Source organism: Sceloporus occidentalis, unplaced genomic scaffold (genome assembly GCF_023333645.1).
Source record: "Sceloporus occidentalis isolate IW3139 unplaced genomic scaffold, rSceOcc1.0.p SCAF_1, whole genome shotgun sequence".
In the NCBI taxonomy this organism is placed as follows: Eukaryota; Metazoa; Chordata; class Lepidosauria; order Squamata; family Phrynosomatidae; genus Sceloporus; species Sceloporus occidentalis.
The window spans coordinates 8,528,468-8,544,706 of record NW_028316981.1 but is presented as its reverse complement, the minus strand read 5'-3'; the positions used below and the strand labels follow the sequence as shown (position 1 = coordinate 8,544,706).

General features: G+C 45.4%; 1 protein-coding gene and 1 pseudogene across 2 annotated transcripts in view; both read left to right on the top strand.

The window, feature by feature from the left end:
* LOC149320609 (uncharacterized) overlaps positions 1-16,239 on the top strand; it is a 28,456-nt gene continuing 12,217 nt past the window's right edge. The window contains exons 1-4 of the mRNA XM_089503117.1: positions 1-85; positions 1,476-1,990; positions 2,836-2,962; positions 5,567-5,637. Coding sequence (XP_089359243.1) covers positions 1,580-1,990; positions 2,836-2,962; positions 5,567-5,637 — 609 coding nt within the window. The 5' untranslated portion in view covers positions 1-85; positions 1,476-1,579. The remainder of the gene's footprint in view (positions 86-1,475; positions 1,991-2,835; positions 2,963-5,566; positions 5,638-16,239) is intronic.
* LOC149320610 (uncharacterized) lies at positions 5,849-11,543 on the top strand (annotated as a pseudogene). The gene is made up of 2 exons (XR_016279460.1): positions 5,849-6,390; positions 9,776-11,543. The product of XR_016279460.1 is annotated as an uncharacterized LOC149320610 (transcript).

Genomic DNA, 16,239 nt, shown 5'->3' with positions numbered 1-16,239 from the left:
CCCAGCCTGGTCCTCTTTTGCTTTTTCCCTCCTTCCTGTTCTTCCAATTGCATCCTCTGCAGGGGATCTCTCCCCCTGAGGTCTGGTGAGTCCCAGATTAAACCTCTTCCATGGAGCTGGCCCTTTGGCTGGTCCCCCTGGAGGAGCCCCATGGAGTCCTCCTCAGTGGGGCTGTTCCTCTCCCTCCCAGAGGGGGGTCCAGGGGTCTCCTCTGGCAGGGACTGACATGGAGGATCCAGGCCTGGGGGGCCTGGAGGGGGAGGACAGGGCTGCAGGAGAGGGGGGACTATAGGGGGTCCTTGGAGGGAGCAGGGGGGGCTCAATGGGGGAGGACATCATACCCCCAACCCCAGGCCAAGAGGGTGACCCCCAGGCAGCTCACCTGGGGCATCCCACAAGGTGGAGGGTTCCCATCTTGGCTCTTCTTTCTCTCCCTTCCTCCCCTCCCTGGCATGAAAGGGGGAGGAAAGAAGAGACCCCCTGGAGACCTCAGTGGGGTTGTTTCTGGGGTCTGGGTTAGGTGGCTGCATGGGGAGAGACAGTGAGTGCGTGTGGGGCATTTTCTTCCCCAGGACCCCAAAGGACTTGACCCGACTTGAGGACTGAGTACTTGGGTGGCATTTTCCGTAATGGCAACGTTTATAACAAAATATTTATTGAGAACTGGAGTTCCCAACCTTATTGACTCGCAGAACCCTTATTTCTATGGCGGAGCCCCTAAGAGGCCTACCCTTCGTCTTACAAATTAATGGTGTTTAGGAGTACAGGGAAGACTTGGTGGGGTGAGTTTCCACCTTAGAGGACAAAAGGAATTGAGCAGCCTTGAGGACTAGGCACCTGAGTGACATTTTCTGTACTTGGCAACATTTCACAACACTCACCACCCCATTATAAACCCACCCACTCCCCAGTCTTCCCACAGATGCTGACTGGACTGGCGATTAAATCTTTATTCCAAAGTTGTTGAATGGGGAAGTGATGGAAGGCATCGTGGGGGCACAGTGTGAGTGGAGGTTTGAGGTGAGGAATGGATATGAAATGGCGCAGCAGAAGGCTGAGAGAGGGAACGTGGGACTGGGGAATGGATAGAAAGAAATGGGGGGAAGGAATGATGCAGTCTCTTCTGATCCTTATGTAAATAAGGCCTTGCTTGGTATTTCTCATGCAAAAAAGCCCCCCCAGCTCTCACCTCCATTTTGCTCATGAACCTGCCTTTCCTTCAGGGAGAAGTCCTTGTTCCAAAGCACACTGCAGAAATGATCCAGTTTGAGACCAATTTAACAACAGAGAAAGGTAAATGTCTCACAAAACTACAGTTCCCAGAATTCCCTAGCATTGAGCCAGGATCATTACAGTAGTCTCAAACTGGATTATTTCTGCAGTGTCTTTTGGACCTTGGACCTTACACATTTACACGTTTCTTTCTGTCAATATCATACACTAATCCAAAATATAGCAATGTCTTGATCTTGCAGAGTTTTGGAGCAGAGACTTTTCAAGGATTCTTTGCTTTGAGATAAAAGAGGGTGGAGGAGTACCTTGGGTCCCATTTTCTACTTAACTGGACACCAGTTCAAAGATGGATGAGCCAAACTTGGTTGGACCTGGAACAGGAAGAGGCCCTGATGGCGTCAGCGCTAAAAGCAGTGGCAGATTCTGGGAAAGAACTGTGCAGACATTCTTGAGTGAGGACACTGGAAGCTCAGACAAACAGCGTCAGCACTTCAGGCAGTTCTCCTACCAAGAGGGCAAGAGCCCCCGAGAGGTTTGCAGACACCTCCACCATCTCTGCCACCAGTGGCTAAAGCCAAAGGAACAGACGAAACATCAGATCTTGGACCTAGTGATCCTGGAGCAGTTCCTGAGCATCCTGCCCTCCGAGATGGGGAACTGGGTCAGGGAATGTGGGGCTGAGACCAGTTCCCAGGCGGTGGCGCTGGCGGAAGGTTTCCTTCTGAGTCAGGCCGAGAACATGAAAAAGAAAGAACAGGTTAGAGCATTTGATCTTGGTTGGTGTCTCTAAAGCTGAAATTGATCGATTGATTATATGTATATCCTACCTTTCTCCCAAGATGGGACACAATGTGGGGAATAATCATAACCTATGCCCTCTGCATTTTTCCCCCACACACACACAATGCTGTAGCCATTGACAACTTTGTTGTCCTATCCAATTTGGTGCCACCAGAAGTGGCTTTGAAAATGAGGTTTATACTGAGCATGGAGTTCATTCTTAAAAGAATGACTAATTCATTTTAAAATATAAGGTCCATGCTCCCTGTGTCCTGTGTGTTCAAAGGAAGGTCCAGACCCAATGTGAAGGATAAGCAGGATGTGGTTCCTCGGCCCCCTTCCTCCCCCCCATCCTGTCTTCCCCTATTGCTGCCTCCTACCTGAATCCACTGCCAAGTCTGTTTCTTTTCTATTCAAATTTGGTGCCTCCAGAAATGGCATTAAAAGTGGGGGTTGTGGGGAGCACTTTCTTAAGTGGAATCTCCATCCCAAAAACCTCTTAGTAGAATGATTAATTTTTAAAACAAAGTTTAGGCTCCCTGTGTTCCATGTATTGAAAGGAATGTCCTTGTTTCCTTGATGCCACTGTCATACAACCTGATTTCTAAAGGTGGTGACTATAGTGGTGCTTTGCGGCCCCCAATAGATTCAGGGATGGAATGTGCTCTCATCCACACCCAAAAGTCTCCTATTATCACTCTGAATATGATGCAACTGGTAATCTTGTTCTTGTGTTGCTTGTGCACAGAAGCAAGTCTAATTTTTAAAAACCATTTTCGAGTGCTCCTCTAACTGAATCTGGAATTCTCTCTGCTCTTTCAGTCCAAAAATATCTGTGTGGAAGTTCAGTCTGATCTCTCTTCATCAGAGGAGTCTCCATCAGACATCTATCAGAGTCCCCAGCAGTGGGAAATCAAGGAGGAAGTTGAGGGAGGTGCTTGCTTGCAAGGTAAGGATGAAGCCTACGTTTGTCTGTTGGTGTGTGCGTGTGTGCATATGAGCCTTCAAGCAGTTTGTTGACTCATACATTTTATAGAGTTTTCTTAGGCAAGGAATACTCATAGATAGTTTTTCCAGGGTTTTGTTTTGTTTTGTTTTTTGCTAAAATATAGCCTACAGCACCTGATGTTCATTGGCAATTTCCCATCTAAGTACGGGTTGAATTTCCCTTATCTAAAATGCTTTGTTCTAGAGGCATTTTGGATTTTGGAATAAGATCTGTCTTTGGAATAGAGCAGCTCTGAGGAGTTTCCAGCACCCATCGCCTCCACATAAGCATCAGCACTGCCTCCGGCTCCTCAAGGCAAAATTAGTGAGTATCCAGAGAAGAAGGTGCCCATCTCCCATAAACAGTGGCTCATGCCCACCATCACATCCAAGGAGGTTGAGTGTGTAGGAATAGCTGGAGAGGGTAAGTGGAGGCAGCAATGGTTGTATTACTGAATCAACAGCTTAGCCTCAGCCACCATCTGTTCCTCATCCACCAGTGTGGCACTTTGCTGTGTCATCTGCAGTGGTGGGATCAGTGAGGGCAATCAGCTGAAGCTGCAGATCAGTTTTTCTGCAATGGCAAGCAGCCCTTCTTATTCAGCACTCACTTCCCATGCCCTGGGCACTGTCTCCTGTTGCTGCAGGAATGGGACACAGAGCTGTTTGCAGTCATGGGGGGCTGGGTTTGACTTGCAACTTCAGCTCTTCTCCCCAGTTGATTCTTCTGCCATAGATGAAGCAGCAAAAGCACTACTGTAACAGTACAGCACAGCCCTCACTTGAGGTGTGCTGTCAGGTTCAGGGTAGAAGGCAAGCAAAATGACCACTCAGTCCTGGTTTTGAGGAAGGCTGTTTTATTTAAGCAAGTGAGATAGGATAGAGTAAAGCATAGGTCCACAAATCATGCTCTGGTCTCAGGCAAGTGAACATAAAACAAAGAAACAAGCTATACATACACACAATGACAAGGCAGTGCTGCCTGCTTGTATGTAAGGCAAGAATCCTTTTGTAATAGCATCTTATATAATGTTGTCTTCTTCTACAAGCTTCTAGAAAGTACTGTGTCATCTAGCCTACATTGTTTGGGCCCAAGGAAAGGGGGAAGATGTTCTCATGCCAACTACCACATTGTTTATCCAATTACCAAGTGCCATAATGAGCTGGAACATCTTATCTTTTGGCACTGGGATGCCATTCCTTCACCTCCCGTACCATCTCACTGCAAGGGAGAACTTTCCATGACCCATTCCCTAATAAGGTAAACAAGGCCTACAAATTTTATAATGCAAAATGCAGCCTGAATCAAGCTCTGCTCAGGCAATAGGCCATGCCAGCAGATGAGGAAGAGGAGAAGGAGGCTGTGGCCAGGTATTTGGTAGCATAACCACTGCCACCACCTCCTCGCCTCAGCTACTTCTGCACGCTTGTCTGTCCCTGACACAGTGTTAGCCATGAGATGCTGCTTCCAGGAGGTGGGTAGTACCTTCTCTGACATTCACTCATTTTGCCCTTGGGGAATGAAAAGCGTCAATACCTGGGCAGGGGCTATGGCTGTGGATGCTCCCCAGAGCTTGTTGCTCATCTTGCAGGTATTGAGTGGCTGGGTGTGTTCATGTTGACGGGTAGCAGGAGAGATCAGCCCCACTACCAGAGTTGTCTAGGATTACTGGGTTCCCATCAACAGAAGACGCAGGTAGGAAAGGTACTGACTGTAATCTGGGATCTGGCAGTGAAATGGGATAAAGAGAATGCGGGAGAAGCACTTTTTGGCGTAGGGCTCTCCTCCAAGCCACTGCTGCCACATCCTGCGCTAGACCTCACTTTGGCTGGGTATAATAGGCTTGTAGAAGCAGCACCATGGCTGCAGCTTATGCAAAATTTGGTTGTGAACTTGTCTACGCCATCTCCCTCCTTGCTACTTCCTTCTCCCCTGAGGCGGGAGAGTTTGAAGAATGGAGAGTTTGAAGCTGGGGCTTGCCACCGCCTGCACTGCTGCCCTGTCATGTCAGCATTCAGAACGTTAAGGATTGTGAAGCATTTCAGATAAGGGATACTCATTCTGTGCTAATCAAAACTGACCCTGCTTAGCTTCCAAGATCAGATGCTTTTAGGGTGTTTAGGTGAACCTGGAGAACGCTCTGTGGACACAATTGTCTTAGTATGTTATGCATGCGTAAAGTCCCTTGAATATTTTCAAGCCGTGGATGCTTGTATCTGTGGATAAAAAATCCATGTATAAGGAGGGCCAACTATATTTTAACTGACCTTTGCTGCCTGGGACTCAAGACCTTGTTCCCCTTCATGTAATCATTTTATCATCAAAACAACAACATTGCAAGTAGGTTAGGCTAAGAGAGTACCTGGCCCAAGGTTCCCCCTGTATATGTCATGGTTTAATCAGAGCTGGAGGTGGAATTTCCCAAGTCCCAATGCCACACCTAATCACTGCACTAACATACATTTTAATGGGTAGGTAGCATAGTTGTTTTCAAATACGATTATAATTGTAATCTCTATACAAACCTATGTGATCAGTTTCCTCTTACTTTGGTTTCTCCCACAGGGTCTGGAATGATGCCACCAGCAAGAACTCAGTTGTCTCTTCCTCTTTGCAGTGGAGTGGCATCAAGTCAGGTAAGAAGAACTATTATTGGGACAAGAGGACTGGAGCAGTCATGGTTTCCTTGTTCTTGGTTTACATCTTTAGTATTGGTAGGTCAGAATTTTGTTTCACATTCTTTTGGATTATGAAAAAAAAGATAGAACTTTATATATTCTTCTGATGGAAAGTAGTCAATATTCTTAAATATGAAAATGGGAGAAACCAAACTGATAGATTTGCTCCATCCTGGATTTGATAATTTAACTCTTAAAATTCTGGGTTAAAACTCCTATGTATTTAACCATGTCTGAATTTTTTTTGACTGTAGAACAAAGGGCAATAGATCTTCTCATGCTTCCTTCTTGAACCCAAACAAATCTCTCGCCTTCTGTTGCAAAGAATGCAGCGAGGGCCTGTTGTTCAGCATCCTGGTTCTTACAGTGGTCAGCCAAAGGTCTCTAGGAAGCCTAAAAGCCAGACATAGAGGCCATAAGCTCTCTCACTGTGCTTCCCTAGCAAATGATATTCAGAGGCATGGCACCTCACCTTCTGGACCTGACAAGTAGCCAGTATGAATGTTTAAATACTGCCTCTTGCAGTTTGTTCCTTGATAGACTTTATGGGAGCTGTAAGCAGGAAATGTTTGTTTTCCCTACAGGATCAGGTCACATTTGAGGATGTGGCTGTCCATTTCTCTCCAGTGGAGTGGATCTTGCTGAATCCTGATGAGAAAGCCCTGCATGCGCAAATCATGGAGGAGATCCATGGAGTCATGGCCTTTCTTGGTAAGGCTCCCTTGGTAGATAAAGTTTATGTTTTTAAAATGCAACGTAGGCATACTTTAGTTAACAAAGCGTGTGACAAAGAAGCTCCTTTATATGGAAGCCAAGCCCCCAAATCCACCTTTTCTTTATCACTGACTTGGATGATGGAATAGAGGACATGCTTATAAAATTTGCAGATGACACTAAATTACAAGTGGTGGCTAATACCACAGAGGACAGGATGAGAATTCACAATGACCATAGCAGAAAACTAACAAAATTAATTTCAACAGGGAGAAATGTAGGATACTACACTAGCAAAAATGATACTCACAGATATGGGATAGGTGACACCCAGCTTGATAACAGTACCTCTGTAAGGTATCTTGGAGTCTTAGTAGACCATCTGCTGAACATGAGTCAGCCATGTGATGTGATAGCTAAGAAAACCAGTGCAATTCTATGCTGCATCAATAAGAGTATACTGTCTAGATCAGTAGTCCCCAAACAGTGCTCTTTAAGGGATTTTGGATTCCCAGAATCCCAGACTATTGGCCAATATGACTGAGACTTCTGAGAACTGAAGTCCAAAATCTCTTAAAGGGCACAGTTTTGGGACCATTGATGTAGATCAAGGGAAGTAATCATACCACTCTATTCTGCTTTGGTCAGGATATTGAGAAGCTGGAGCATGTCAAGAGGAGTGGGAATAAAATGATGATATGTTTGGAAATCATCAAGATCTATGAAGAGCGAATTAGGGAGCTGAGTATGTTTACATTGGAGAATAAAAGGTTAAGAGCTGACATGATAGCCATGTTTAAATATTTGAAGGGATGTCATATTGAGGATGGAACAAGCATGGATTCTCCTTCTTTGAAAGTCTTTAAAGCAGAGGCTGGATGGCCATCTGTTTAGGATGCTTTGATTGTGAGTTCCTGCATGACAAGGAGTTGGACTGGTTTCTTCCAATTCTATTATTCTAATTCTTGCATCTCAGAGATTTTTGAGATTTGTTCCTTAAAAGCATCATCCACCACCTTTTCTTGGTTTGGTGGCCTGTAGTAAACCACTCTTTACTTAAACCTCCTGTCTCTTCATCATTCTCTCCGAATGACTTTGCTAATTATTTCATCTCTAAGATTACCACTATTCACTCTGAGATAGTCCCCCCCAATTCTTCTTCTGCTCATAATCTTCTATCTCCCCCGCCTAAAAAAATTTCTGTTTCCTCCTGCCTCTTTGGATGAACTCTCTTCACTTCTGAACTCTTCCCAACCTGCAACTTGCTCTCTGGACCCAATTCCTACTCCTCTTCTAATCTCTATCGCTCCTTCTTTTCTGTCCTCGCTTCTCCATATCTTCAATCTCTCTCTCTCTACAGGCTCCTTCCCCTTGGTCTTCAAACGTGCTCTCATTTCCCCCAATTCTGAAAAAAACTTTTCTTGACCCCTCCTCTTTGTCTAGCGATCGTCCGATTTCTCTTATTCCCTTTCTTTCTAAGGTTTTGGAACAAGTTGTTTATTCTCACTGTCTTGAGTTTCTTGAAGTCAACTCCATTCTCGAACCCTTTCAGTCTGGTTTCCGCCCACGGCATTCTACAGAGACAGCCCTCACCAAGATCTCAAACGATCTTTTACTGGCCAAGGCAAATGGCCTTTACTCTGTTGTCATCCTTCTGTCTGCAGCCTTTGACACCGTTGATCACTCTCTTCTAGTTGATATACTTTCTGACCTTGGGTTCTCAGACTCTGTTCTCGACTGGTTTCGATCTTATTTGTCAGACAGATCTTTTGCAGTGGTCACAGGTGGTCAGACTTCATCTCCTGTTCCCTTATCTGTTGGAGTTTCCCAGGGCTCTGTTCTGGGTCCCCTTCTGTTTTCTCTCTACACACTGTCCTTAGGTAAACTCATTAGCTCTTTTGGTTTTTCCTACCATCTGTATGCCGATGACACCCAGTTGTATCTTTCCACCCCTGACCTTTCTCCAAGGCTTGAACAGCAAGTTTCATCATGTCTCACAGCTGTCTCGCAGTGGATGCGCCATCGGCATTTGAAGCTCAACATGTCCAAGATGGAGCTTCTTGTCTTTCCTCCTAAGCCCACCCTTCAACACTCCTTTTCTGTCTCTGTGGACAACATTTCTATTCAACCAGTTCAGCAAGCCCACAGTCTTGGTTTTATCTTTCATTCTTCTCTGTTGTGTATCCCTCAGATCCAGACCACAGCCAAGGCTTGTAGATTCTTTTTGTACAATATTGCTAAAATCCGACCTTATCTCTCCGCCTCTACTGCCAAGATCCTGGTCCATGCCCAAGTGATCTCACGACTGGATTACTGTAACACCCTCCTGGCTGGGCTTCCTCTTTCTCACCTCCGTCCTTTAATCTCTGTCCAGCATTCAGCTGCACGCATTATCACATCCGCCCACCGCTCTGACCATATCTCTCCTGTGTTGGCATCCCTTCACTGGCTCTCCCTCCCTTTCCGTATTCAGTACAAGCTCCTGCTGTCGACGTTTAAAGCCCTCCATGGGCTGGCCCTTCCTTACTTATCAGACCTTCTTTCTCCTCACCTTCCCACCAGGGCCCTCCATTCTGGTAGTCAAGCTCTGCTGTCCCAGCCCAGGATTTCCTCTGCCCCATTTCGGATTTGCCCCTTTTCACTCGCTGCCCCTCACTCCTGGAACCTTCTTCCCCCGCGAGCAAGGGCCATCACTTCTTTAACCAGTTTCAAAACAGAGTTGAAGACCATCCTGTTCAGAGAAGCGTTCTCAGGCATTGCATAATTGTCGCTTGCTGTTTGATGTTCTTTTGGTGCCTGTTTTATCGAACCATTCCTGTATTGCTATGTATTTTTTATGTTTTAGCCTACTAGCCCCACCACCTTTCCCTTCTCCTTTTATGTCATGTCTTTTTAGATTGTAAGCCTGAGGGCAGGGAAACTGTACAAAAGATTGTTTGTACAGTGCTGTGTGCATTTACAGCGCTTTATAAATAAAGGTTAATAATAATAATGATGATGTAGCTTTTATTTATTTCTCCATTTATTTTTACGCAATGCAAGCTGTCCATGATCGTTTGTTATTGTTTCTGTTTGTTGTATTTTAGATAAAACTCTTGCTATATTTTAGCTAAAACTCTTCAGCATATGAAAATAACCTAAAATAATTAGCATGATGTAATAATACCCATCAAGCCTTGAATACAGTTCTTCACATCTCATGAGTAAAAAGCGTGTAGCCTAAAAGACCAATGAGAGGGAGTAAAGGACATTAATGCCTCTTTCTTTCCTCTATAGTTGCATCGTTTTTATGATCATTCCCATTTCGTCTCTTTCCCACACTCTTGGAGTCCTTTCTACACACACTTGGATATGATTCTTTTCTTTTCCTTCTTCCCACCAGATAAATGGAGGAAGAGCAAATTATGTGCGAAGTGCAGGAAGAATTTTGGGCACAAATGGGAGCTTGCCAGACACCAAAAAGCCCAATCAGAAGAAGAAAATTGTACTAGAGAAAAGCCCTTGAAGTACAACATATGTGGGGAAGGTTTTGCTAAAAATATGTTACTGTACAGACTCTATGCTGAAAAAAAACACATTAGATGTAAAGTCTCAGGTAAAAGTTTGGATTATAAATTGCTCCAACTGAGCCAGCAAGCAGTCCACAAGGAAAAGAAAACACACAAATGCCAGGAGTGTGGGGAATGTTTTGTTCAGAGTTCATGCCTTGGGAAACACGAGAGACTCCACACAGGAGACCAACCATTCAAATGCCAAAATTCAACTCTTGAGAGCCACCAAGGAGTCCACATGGGAGAGAAACCATACCAGTACCAAGAGTGTGGGAAAAGTATGACTCAGAATGCACATCTTGTGACCCACCAGAAGCTTCACACAGGAGAGAAATCATACAAATGCAAGGAGTGTGGAAAATGTTTTTCTTGGAATTCAGCCCTTGTGAGACATCAGAAGGTTCACACAGGAGAGAAACCATATAAATGCCAGGTGTGTGGGAAATGTTTTTCTTGGGATTCAGCTTTTATGAGACATCAAAGGACCCACACAGGAGAGAGGCCATATGAATGTAAGGAGTGTGGGAAGTGTTGGACTTGCAAATCAGACCTTGTAATCCATCAGAGACTCCACACAGGAGAGAAACCATACAAATGCCAAGAGTGTGGAAAATGTTTTTCTACAAGTTCAAGCTATGTGCGCCACCAGAGACTCCACACAGGAGAGAAACCATATGAATGCCAGGCGTGTGGGAAATGTTGCACTTGCAAGTCAGAACTTGTAATCCATCAGAGACTCCACACAGGAGAGAAACCATACAAATGCCAGGTGTGTGAAAAATATTTTGCTCAAAATGCAAACCTTATGAGACACCAAAGAGTGCACACTGGAGAAAAACCATACACGTGCCAAAAATGTGGGAAATGTTTTGCTCAGAATATACACCTTGTGAAACACAAGAGACTCCACACATGAGAAAGCCTTACAAATGCCAGTAGTGTAAAAACTATTTTTCTTCAAGTTGAAGCCATGTGCGCTACCAGAGGCTCCACATAGGGAAGAAACCTGTTGGAAGTAATACATTTGAAGGAGCAACAGGACCTTAAGCTGTGCTTACAAATGCTTTAGCTGGCTTGACTTAAACACTACAAGGAAAAGTTTGCTGAAATTTGCTGATGGCTGTAGAACCTTGGCCCCAACTTTTTGCCTAGTTATACAGAGTTCGCTGATGGTGAAAGATTGCTAAAATACATATTTGAAAAATAGAACCAATAACTGTTGGGCGAGTGAACAAACTGGATGAAGGTGTGATTGCAGTTTGAAAATGAAAAATAGCAGATGGCTGAAGAAGTTAGGCCCAGGAAGTTAATAAATAAGATTGGTGTATTGGTTTTTTGCAAAATGTGCATAAATAAGTGTCATGAGTGCCTTACTAAGACTGTAGCGTGAAACGTGCTGTAACTGTTGGAAAAAAATTAATATTGTTATCTCATCTTAGGGTGGTCTTGAAAGAGCAGGGTTTAAAACTGGTATGTGTTTTCACTGATTATTTGCATCCTTTCCTAGCATAAGCCTCACTCTGTGCAGGTGGGGAATCGTGTACATGTAATAAAGCTTTGGATTTACCTGGTGCATTACTCTGTCTTGTGTCTTTGGGTCCTGCAAGGATCAAGACCTTAGGGAGGTCATAGGGCCCAGTCTTTATTTAGGCACCAAACTGGGGAATTTCTTTCACTTGTCTCTCTTAATTAATTAATAATAATAATAATAATAATAATAATAACAACATTTTATTTATGTTTCCCCCGCCTCTCCCGGTTGGATCGAAGCAGGGTTACAGACTAAGTAAAATCAAAGTATATACACTAAATTCTCTAAACGAATTTCTAATATTAAAATATCCAGCATGTAATTAACAACAATACAATCGGTAATAAAACAATCTCATTCGAGGGGACAAGTCAGTCGGTATATTATATCATGTCAGGATATGCTTGGCAAAAAAGCTCGGTTTTAACTGCTTTCCTAAATACCTCTAGTGAAGTCATCGAGCGAATGTCTTCAGGAAGGCTGTTCCACAATCTCGGAGCACTTATGGAAAAGGCTCTTTGCGAAGTGGAAATGTATTTAGGATTTGTAGTTTCCAGTAGGTTCTTGCCGGATGTTCTAAGAGTGCGGGGCAGATTATATAGGGAAAAGCGGTCCCGTAAGTAACTCGGACCCAAGCCATGTATGTTTGTTTCCCCAACAGACCCTACAAATGCCAACAATGAGGTGAATTTTTTTTCTCTAGAAATTCAAACCTAGGGTTTCTACACAGGAAGGAAACTGTACAAATGTTAAGAATGTTGAAAATATTTTGATCACAGTTCATACCTTGTGAAGCACAAGAGAGCCCACAGAGGTAAGAAAACTTAGAAAAAAACACCTGGAGTGTGCAAGATGTTTTGCTTTTAAGCCAGAGTTTTGGACTCAACATAGTATGATCAGAAGTCATAGATCTGAATAGAACCCTATCCCCTGCCAATACAGGAATCTGCAGCTAAGACATTCATGACATGTATCCATCCAACATCTGGTTGGAAAGCCTAACCACAGGAGAATATAGCAACTTCTAAACAAGTTTGTTCTCTTGGTGAATACCTTTTAGCACTGAGAAGTTTGGATTAATATTTTGGTGGCATCTTTTTCTTGATTTGAATCCATTAGTTGAATCCTGTTCTCTAGAACTGTAAAAAACAAGTTGTGATGGATCCATTCTCCAGGCTGGCCTTGCAATCCCAACCCTTGGGATCCTGTTACTCACCTTTCCCCCTCAAGATCCCTCCCTGGATTGGGTACTTGGATTTTAAAGGGATCTCAGTGTGGACCAGTGGATGTTTTGTTTGTATGGGTTCGCTGTGGTGTAACTAGGGTTGCCATATCCCGCCCCGGTTTGGCCCCGCCCCCGGGATTCCCCCCCAGCGAGGCTCTGGAGGCGGCTCCGCGATTGCGGAGTCCTCCGAGGCCTGGCTGGGGCTTGGAAGACGCTGTCTCCCAGGCCCCAGCCAGGCCCTGGAAGCGGCTCTGCGATCACAGAGTCCTCCGAGGCCACGCTGGGGCTTGGGAGATGCTGTCTCCCAGGCCCCAGCCACACCTTGGACAAGGTTTAAAAATGTAGGACTTTTTTTTTTTTTAGTTTCCTGGCCAGGAAATTAAAAAAAAAATCCTACATTTTAAAACCTTGTCCTACATTTCCCCCGGTTTGGAGGTCCTCAGGGATGGTAACCCTAGGTGTAACCAGACTCACTATCAAACATAATAGGAACAGCCAGCCTGTGTGTGTGGTTTTTTTAAAAGAATAAAGTAGAAGTGTCTCAAGACACATTAAGACACGTTAACTCCTGAACATTCACACTCCCCAAAACACTCTTCAGTTCTTCACCCTGACTGTCTTATCTATATTACAGCTTTTCCCTGTCTCTATACAGTCATTCATCTGCATTTGTGGCGGCTGCGTGTGCAGGACCCCTGCAAAAGTGGAAAAACAATATCTGTAGGACCATCCTTCCAAACCGTATTAAAAAAGTACCTGTATCATCTGCAGATTATTCACCACTGCCTCTGCTGTTTTCCCATGCCATTTTTTTTAACAGGGACTGTTATTGAACACTAGTGTCCATTTTGAGCTGTGTTCATTTAAGTCAGTTTTAGTGGCTAATTTTTTGGTAGCTGGGAAGAAATCAAAATGGCTGGGTCTGGCAGCACATGCAGATTCCCTTGCTCGCTCAGGTGGGGATGGGATGGGGAAGCAGGAGGAGAGAAGAGTGGGTGGTGTGTGGATCACTGAAGCAGACAGAGGGAATGGGACAGGGCACAGGAGGAGGACAGAGCCAGGATAGGTGTGTGGCATGGCCGAGGTGGGAGGAGGGCAAGGACAGTGAAAGAAGTCGCTGCTCTTTTGATGGCACCCTCAGCAGGTTGAGGCTTAGAGTTGTAAGTCTTTATTAAGCCCAGATCCACTGAGGCCACTGTGATAAGAGCACCTACCCTCCTACCCTCACCTCTCCTGTCTTGCTCCCTCCCTCCATCTGCCCTGTAGACCCATGCACCACCCATCCTTCCTCCTGCTTCCTCCAGGGCTCTGTCTTTCTCTCATGCGATGCTGTCACAGGGTTTTCTTAGCAGGTTGATTCAGATGGGGTTTGCCATTGCCATTTTCTGAGGAAGGGGAGAGAGTGTGACTTGCACCAGGTCACCCAGTGGGATTCCATTCCTGCCTCCTAGAGTCATAGTCCAATGCTCAAACTAAGTACAAGGTTGCTTTGGACTCATTTTGAATTGAATTCCTTAAATAACATGAAAAGAGGATAATTAATGAACTAATAACATGAATTGCCTAAATAACGTGAAATAAAGGGTAATGAATGAACAAATAACATTAAAAAAGGGAAAAACACAGGAACCCAAAGCAAGCCCTGCCAGAAGTGTAAAAAGCTCATGATCCAATTCTGCCCGCCTCACTGCACAGGGATGCTAATTCGAATTCTTTATTATGATGGGTATGTACTCATATGATAATTTCTTTTGTATTCGCACTACTTTGGCTTTGGGGGTGGACCCTGTGTTCTTCTGTGGTGTGATAACTATCCACATACTTGCGTTCATTTCTGAATTGGCCCGACTTTCTTTTCTTTCGAAATTGAGAGACATTCCTCCCGTGTGATAACATCCATAGTCAGGAAGTTCCTTCTAGTATTGAAGTGGAATGTCTTTTTCTGTAGCTTGCATCCATTGTTCTGTGTCCTAGTCTCTGGAACAGCAGAAAACAAGCTTTCTCCCTCCTCACTATGACATCCCTTCAAATATTTAAACAGGGCCACCATATCACCTTTTAACCTTCTCTTCTCCAGGCTAAACATCCCCAGCTCTCTAAGTTGTTCCTCATAGGACATGGTTTCCAGGCCCTTCACCATTTTGGTGGCCCTCCTTTAGACACGCTCCAGTTTTTCAACGTCCTTTTTGAATTGTGGTGCCCAGAACTGGACACAATATTCCAGGTGAGGCCTGACCAAAGCAGAATATAGAATGGCACTATAACACTTGGCTGCTAGCCCCAAGGACACTGAGCCTGTCCTCCATCTGGGCCAGAGACAGCGATGGCAGAGGAGTCAGGAGTCTGCTTTCTCCTTTTTTTTCATGTGGGACTCAGAGTGGAGATACGGCATCTGGGCAGTGAATGGGTGAGAGGAGGGTGATAAAGAAGGTCTACTAGGACTCCTTTCACGTGTAGTGACCAACCTCTAAGTATTCTTCATAACTATCTGCCATCAGGTGATTGCAACATGTGGTCCCCAAACTGTGCCGTTAAAGAGATTTTGGACTTCAGCTCCCAGAATCTCAGACTATTGGCCAACATGGCTGAGGCTTCTGGGAGCTGGAGTCCAAAATCCCATAAAAGAGCACAGTTTGGGGACCACTGGTCTAGACAAAGAAGTGGCCTGGCAGCTCAGGGGTGCATGGAAGGGTTGAAGGGAGAGAGCTGGATTCCTAGAGAGGAAGGCAAGCTGGGGGAAGGAGGAGCCCAGTCCTCCAGAGCAGACAAGGCTCCTCATCCCCTTTTTTGTGTTCTCCTCCTCCTCCTCCTTGAGCCTGGGCTTGTGTGCCTTTCTCTCCTACTGGGTTCTGGTGAGTCCTCCTCCAGGGCCTCACACAACCTCACCTCCAGGGCTTGTAAGAGGACAGTATTAGGCCGAGGGAAGGGGGCTGGCCCTTTGGCTGGTCTCCCTTGGAGGAGCCCCATGGAGTCCTCCTCAGTGGGACTATTCCTCTCCCTCCCAGAGTGGGGTCCAAGGGTCTCCTGTGGCTGGGACTGACATGGAGGATCCAGGCAGGGGAGGCTTTGAGGGGAAGGGGAGTGCAGGGGAGGGGAGCTGTGGGGCAGGAGGGCTCCTGGGGGGGGGGGGAGAGAAGGTGCCCCCAACCCAGCCTGCCCCCAGGCAAAGTGGGCTATCCCAGTTTGCAATTCTGGGGTGTCCTGAAAGGTGGGGGGTTCTTCTCTCCCTTTTCTTTAATGCCAGGGATGGAGAAGGAGGAGAGGAGCTGGGAGGGTGTTCTCCCAGGAACCCAGAGGATTTGAGCAGCCTTAAGGACTAGTCACTGTTGGGGGGCATTTTGCAGATGTGGGGCAATGCCATAGCCCTCTGTTACTGACCTCCCCACTTTCCCCCATAGGTGCTGACTGCAACGGCAAAGACAGCACAGCAGCCTCCCAGGAGCCCTGCAGCTGTCTAGCTAAGCATCCAGGCATTTTACATTTTTGCCTTATTACAGTTGGAGGTCCGTATCTGTCGGGGGTCCATTCCAGACCCCTCT